The sequence below is a fragment of the Oncorhynchus nerka genome, linkage group LG9a (genome assembly GCF_034236695.1).
Source record: "Oncorhynchus nerka isolate Pitt River linkage group LG9a, Oner_Uvic_2.0, whole genome shotgun sequence".
In the NCBI taxonomy this organism is placed as follows: domain Eukaryota; kingdom Metazoa; phylum Chordata; class Actinopteri; order Salmoniformes; family Salmonidae; genus Oncorhynchus; species Oncorhynchus nerka.
The window spans coordinates 5,519,483-5,525,482 of NC_088404.1; the positions used below are offsets into that span (position 1 = coordinate 5,519,483).

Genomic DNA, 6,000 nt, shown 5'->3' on the forward strand with positions numbered 1-6,000 from the left:
ATTAGTTGACTAATTGAAATCAGGTGTGAAAGTTCAGGATACATTTTATTTTTATCATCTAACACACCCTGAAAACAACAAGTAATTAAGAACAAGAGACTTTAACCTGTAAACTTCAGCATTTGTGTAATTCTTGAAAATAAATAAATAAATTTTATATATATTTGACAAAAACAGAACGCTCCAATCAAAAATGTGACATGTTTAAAAAAATTAAAAAATTCGTCAATGACACGACACTATGTAAGGAGGACCAATCAAATCACTTACTGGTGAATCTGTACTCATCCTCCCGTCTTCTCATCTCTAGCTCTACAGAGGATGACAAGGTCATCCAAATCAACGTGATCACAGCCAGATTAACACATCATCACTACAGTTCTGCAAGGAGGAATCAGATCCCGTTGTTGTTGTTGTTGTTGTTGTTATATCATCACCTTGTTAAATCCATTAAAAATCCATTTAAAACTGTGAAATGTGGGTGTAAAAAGTAAAATCATTGAACAAATGGCAAATTATACTAAACGAGAGCACCTTGAGGTGACTGATATGAACAGGACTGAACAGGTGTTTCAGAACATTCTAGAAAACAGTGGTTGGGTCTTTGTTGCCTACTGAAATTGTACTGTTCTGGAAGTAAGCCAACTTCATTTTTGTCCAGTCTACGTTTCCTGGAAGCTGAGGCTAAATATTACTAACATTTTAAACAAAGGCCTTTAGCTGACTGAACTCTGCTGACCTCGTGGTGTCAGAACTACTACAGCTAACAGACTACGCTGGCCTCGTGGTGTCAGAACTACTACAGCTAACAGACTACGCTGGCCTCGTGGTGTCAGAACTACTACAGCTAACAGACTACGCTGACCTCGTGGTGTCAGAACTACTACAGCTAACAGACTACGCTGGCCAGATCTACGCTGGTGGCCTCAGAACTACTACAGCTAACAGACTACGCTGGCCTCGTGGTGTCAGATCTACTACAGCTAACAGACTACGCTGGCCTCGTGGTGCCAGATCTACTACAGCTAACAGACTACGCTGGCCTCGTGGTGTCAGATCTACTACAGCTAACAGACTACGCTGGCCTCGTGGTGTCAGATCTACTACAGCTAACAGACTACGCTGGCCTCGTGGTGCCAGATCTACTACAGCTAACAGACTACGCTGGCCTCGTGGTGTCAGACCTACTACAGCTAACAGACTACGCTGGCCTCGTGGTGCCAGAACTACTACAGCTAACAGACTACGCTGGCCTCGTGGTGTCAGATCTACTACAGCGAACAGACTACGCTGGCCTCGTGGTGTCAGAACTACTCGTGGTGTGAGCGAGGCCTGTTTCTAACTAACAGTAGACTGTACTACTGACCTCGTGGTGTGAGCGAGGCCTGTTTCTAACTAACAGTAGACTGTACTACTGACCTCGTGGTGTGAGCGAGGCCTGTTTCTAACTAACAGTAGACTGTACTACTGACCTCGTGGTGTGAGCGAGGCCTGTTTCTAACTAACAGTAGACTGTACTACTGACCTCGTGGTGTGAGCGAGGCCTGTTTCTCCACCTCCACCTGTCTGCTCCCAGCAGGGATGTTGTTGTAGATTCTCTTGTAGTGATTATACACAGCTACCGCCAGCACCTTCTTAGCATACGACTGACCCACTACGTACCTGTCCAGGTAGGCATAGATCTGAAAGACAGAGTTACGATAAAGACCTTTATAACGTGTTCAAACAAGTCTATCAATAAAAGGAACCGTTTCATAATGCATCTCCAGGCTTTAAGTAAAGTTTTCAAGCTCATGACAAGTCTTAAGTCTTATCAATCCCCCCCCCCCAAACAAATTATATATGTTTCATAAACAACAGGTGTAGACTAACAGTGAAATGTTTACTTATGGGTCCTTTTCCAACAATGCAGAGTAAGATGAAATATTTAATTTTAAAAAAACTAGGAAGGAAGTGGATGGTGGCACGTTTTACTTTTGAACTCTGGACAAAACAGAGAGGCTCGTTCTAGGTCCCAAGGAAACAGAGAGGCTCGTTCTAGGTCCCAAGGAAACAGAGGGGCTCGTTCTAGGTCCCAAGGAAACAGAGAGGGCTCGTTCTAGGTCCCAAGGAAACAGAGAGGGCTCGTTCTAGGTCCCAAGGAAACAGAGGGCTCGTTCTAGGTCCCAAGGAAACAGAGAGGGCTCGTCCTAGGTCCCAAGGAAACAGAGAGGGCTCGTCCTAGGTCCCAAGGAAACAGAGGGGCTCGTTCTAGGTCCCAAGGAAACAGAGAGGCTCGTTCTAGGTCCCAAGGAAACAGAGAGGCAGGTCCCAAGGAAACAGAGCTCGTTCTAGGTCCCAAGGAAACAGAGAGGTTCCCAAGGAAACAGAGAGGCTTCTAGGTCCCAAGGAAACAGAGGCTCGTTCTAGGTCCCAAGGAAACAGAGAGGCTCGTTCTAGGTCCCAAGGAAACAGAGAGGCTCGTTCTAGGTCCCAAGGAAACAGAGAGGCTCGTTCTAGGTCCCAAGGAAACAGAGAGGCTCGTTCTAGGTCCCAAGGAAACAGAGAGGCTCGTTCTAGGTCCCAAGGAAACAGAGAGGCTCGTTCTAGGTCCCAAGGAAACAGAGAGGTTCGTTCTAGGTCCCAAGGAAACAGAGAGGCTCGTTCTAGGTCCCAAGGAAACAGAGAGGCTCGTTCTAGGTCCCAAGGAAACAGAGAGATGTGCTGCCAGATGGGTGTAGGCTCGTCTCAAATAAAACCGTGAAGGACCTCGGCGTTACTCTGTACCCTGATCTCTCTTTCGACGAACATATCAAGACTGTTTCAAAGGGTAGTTTTTTTTAAATATATATATTTTTTTAAATATTTTATTTTTGCATTTTCCAATTAAGAACATTCAAAACAAAAGTGAAAAGATATTAGACAACGATAGGACAAAGTGACAGTAACAGACGAGCGTAACAAAAATAATTATAATTATATAAACAAACATACAATAAGAAAAAAATAAAATAACGAGACATTGGATCACCTGCCCGTAGGCTACATATTCTACATTACCTGTGAAACATTATGTCAGGATTATATAGAGATTCAATCAATGAGATGTGGGGGGAGATTCTCCATATAGTCAATAAAAGGTTGGATTATATATAGATTCAATCAATGAGATGTGGGGGGAGATTCTCCATATAGTCAATAAAAGGTTGGATTATATATAGATTCAATCAATGAGATGTGGGGGGAGATTCTCCATATAGTCAATAAAAGGTTGGATTATATATAGATTCAATCAATGAGATGTGGGGGGAGATTCTCCATATAGTCAATAAAAGGTTGGATTATATATAGATTCAATCAATGAGATGTGGGGGGAGATTCTCCATATAGTCAATAAAAGGTTGCCAAATTCTGTAAAATGTCTTTAACTTATTCCTCAAGCAGTAAGTGATTTTCTCCAAAGGGATACAACTATTAACTTCCGATAGCCACATTGCAACTGGCAGGGAGGAATCCAATTTCCATTTCAAGGCAATACATTTCTTGGCCATCGCTAGCAATATTTCTGTTAGCTTTATAGTATGGCTTTGCCTAAGATTGGAGTTAGTAAAGTTACCCAGTAGACAGACCTCCGGGTCTAAAGGGAATGCAACCCCGTGAATTGAGGATATGGTATCGCATACCCCCCTGCCAGAAACCGTGTAGTTTTGAACACTGCCAAGTGGAATGGAGGAATGTTCCTTCATCTGAGCCACATCTAAAACATAGGGAGGAGATATCTGGGTTGAACTTGTGCAGTCTAGATGGGGTGATATAGAGCCGATGGAGGAAATTAAACTGGATCAGTCTGTATCTGGAGTTCAATGTGGATGTAACACCATCCCTGCACAGGTCACTCCATAGATCCTCATCAAGATCAATACCCAGATCTTTCTCCCATCCAAGTCGGGGTTTATCTAGCCCAGGCAGTGTTAGTCCTGACATAAGAGCATTGTAAACACGGGAAATGGTCTTGAACAGTGGTTGGTCTGCGTGGCAGAGTTGTTCAATAGGTGACATCTTAGGTAGGTTCCATTGTCCCTTGAGAGTCACCCTAATAAAGTTTCGTAGTTGTAAAGGGTAGTTTTTTTCTTCAACTTTCATTAAATTGCTAAAACAGGAAACTTTTTGTCCAAAAATAATGCAGAAAAGCTAATCCATGTTTTTGTCACTTCTAGATTAGACTACAGCAATGCTCTACTTTCCGGCTACCCGGATAAAGCACTAAATAAACTTCAGTTAGTGCTAAACAGGGCTGCTAGAATCCTGACTAGAACCAAAAAATGTGATCATATTTCTCCAGTGCTAGCCTCCCTACACTGGCTTCCTGTTAAGGCAAAGGCTGATTTCAAGGTTTTACTGCTAACCTACAAAGCGTTACATGGGCTTGCTCCTACCTATCTCTCTGATTTGGTCCTGCCGTACATACCTACAAGTACGCTACGGTCACAATAAGCAGGCCGAAAGGCCAAAGACTCATCTCTTCAGTAGGTCCTATGATTGAGTGTAGTCTGGCCCAGGAGTGTGAAGGTGAACGGAAAGGCACTGAAGTGACGAACCGTCCTTGCTGTTACTGCCTGGCCGGCTCCCCTCTCTCCACTGGGATTCTCTGCCTCGGACCATATAACAGGGGCTGAGTCACTTGCTTACTGGTGCTCTACCATGCTGTTACTGCCTGGCCGGCTCCCCTCTCTCCACTGGGATTCTCTGCCTCGAACCATATAACAGGGGCTGAGTCACTGGCTTACTGGTGCTCTACCATGCTGTTACTGCCTGGCCGGCTCCCCTCTCTCCACTGGGATTCTCTGCCTCGGACCATATAACAGAGTCACTGGCTTACTGGTGCTCTACCAGGGCTGCATCACGTCGTGCCAGGCTTGAGTCACTGACTTACTGGTGCTCTACCAGGGCTGCATCACGTCGTGCCAGGCTTGAGTCACTGACTTACTGGTGCTCTACCAGGGCTGCATCACGTCGTGCCAGGCTTGAGTCACTGACTTACTGGTGCTCTACCAGGGCTGCATCACGTCGTGCCAGGCTTGAGTCACTGACTTACTGGTGCTCTACCATGCTGTTACTGCCTGGCCGGCTCCCCTCTCTCCACTGGGATTCTCTGCCTCGGACCATATAACAGAGTCACTGGCTTACTGGTGCTCTACCAGGGCTGCATCACGTCGTGCCAGGCTTGAGTCACTGACTTACTGGTGCTCTACCAGGGCTGCATCACGTCGTGCCAGGCTTGAGTCACTGACTTACTGGTGCTCTACCAGGGCTGCATCACGTCGTGCCAGGCTTGAGTCACTGACTTACTGGTGCTCTACCATGCTGTTACTGCCTGGCCGGCTCCCCTCTCTCCACTGGGATTCTCTGCCTCGGACCATATAACAGAGTCACTGGCTTACTGGTGCTCTACCAGGGCTGCATCACGTCGTGCCAGGCTTGAGTCACTGACTTGATCTTCCTGTCCGGTTTTGTGCCCCGTCGGGCTCGTGCGGTAGAGGAGATCTTCGTGGGCTATACTCAACCTTGTCTCAGGGTAGTAAGTTGGTGGTCTGATGATATCCCTCTAGTGGTGTGGGAACTATGCTTTAGTAAAGTGGGTGGGGTTATATCCTGCCTGGTTGGCCCTGTCCGGGGGTATCTTGGCCCTGTCCGGGGGTATCGTCGAACGGGGCCACAGTGTTCCCCAACCTCCCACTGTCTCAGTCTCTATGCTGCAGCAGTCTGTGTGCCGGGGGAGTTGGGTTCAGTATGTTATATCTGGTGTAATTCTCATGTTTTATCTGGTGTCCAGCTGCTCTCTCCCTCTGCTGAGACTGACCCTCAGTCTGCTGCTCTCTCCCTCCGCTGAGACTGACCCTCAGTCTGCTGCTCTCTCCCTCAGTCTGCTGCTCTCTCCCTCCGCTGAAACTGACCCTCAGTCTGCTGCCCTCTCCCTCTGCTGAGACTGACCCTCAGTCTGCTGCTCTCTCCCTCTGCCGA

General features: G+C 46.5%; 1 protein-coding gene across 2 annotated transcripts in view; it reads right to left on the bottom strand.

Moving 5' to 3' along the window:
• Positions 1-6,000, bottom strand: part of LOC115118369 (ATP-dependent Clp protease ATP-binding subunit clpX-like, mitochondrial) — a 29,898-nt gene that overhangs the window by 15,837 nt on the left and 8,061 nt on the right. The window contains exons 6-7 of one of the 2 annotated variants that reach the window (XM_065022226.1): positions 1,526-1,682; positions 271-312 (exon numbers count right to left, since the gene is read on the bottom strand). In XM_065022226.1, the coding sequence (XP_064878298.1) occupies positions 271-312; positions 1,526-1,682 (199 nt within the window). The remainder of the gene's footprint in view (positions 1-270; positions 313-1,525; positions 1,683-6,000) is intronic. The other variant, XM_065022227.1, reaches the window with a different exon arrangement.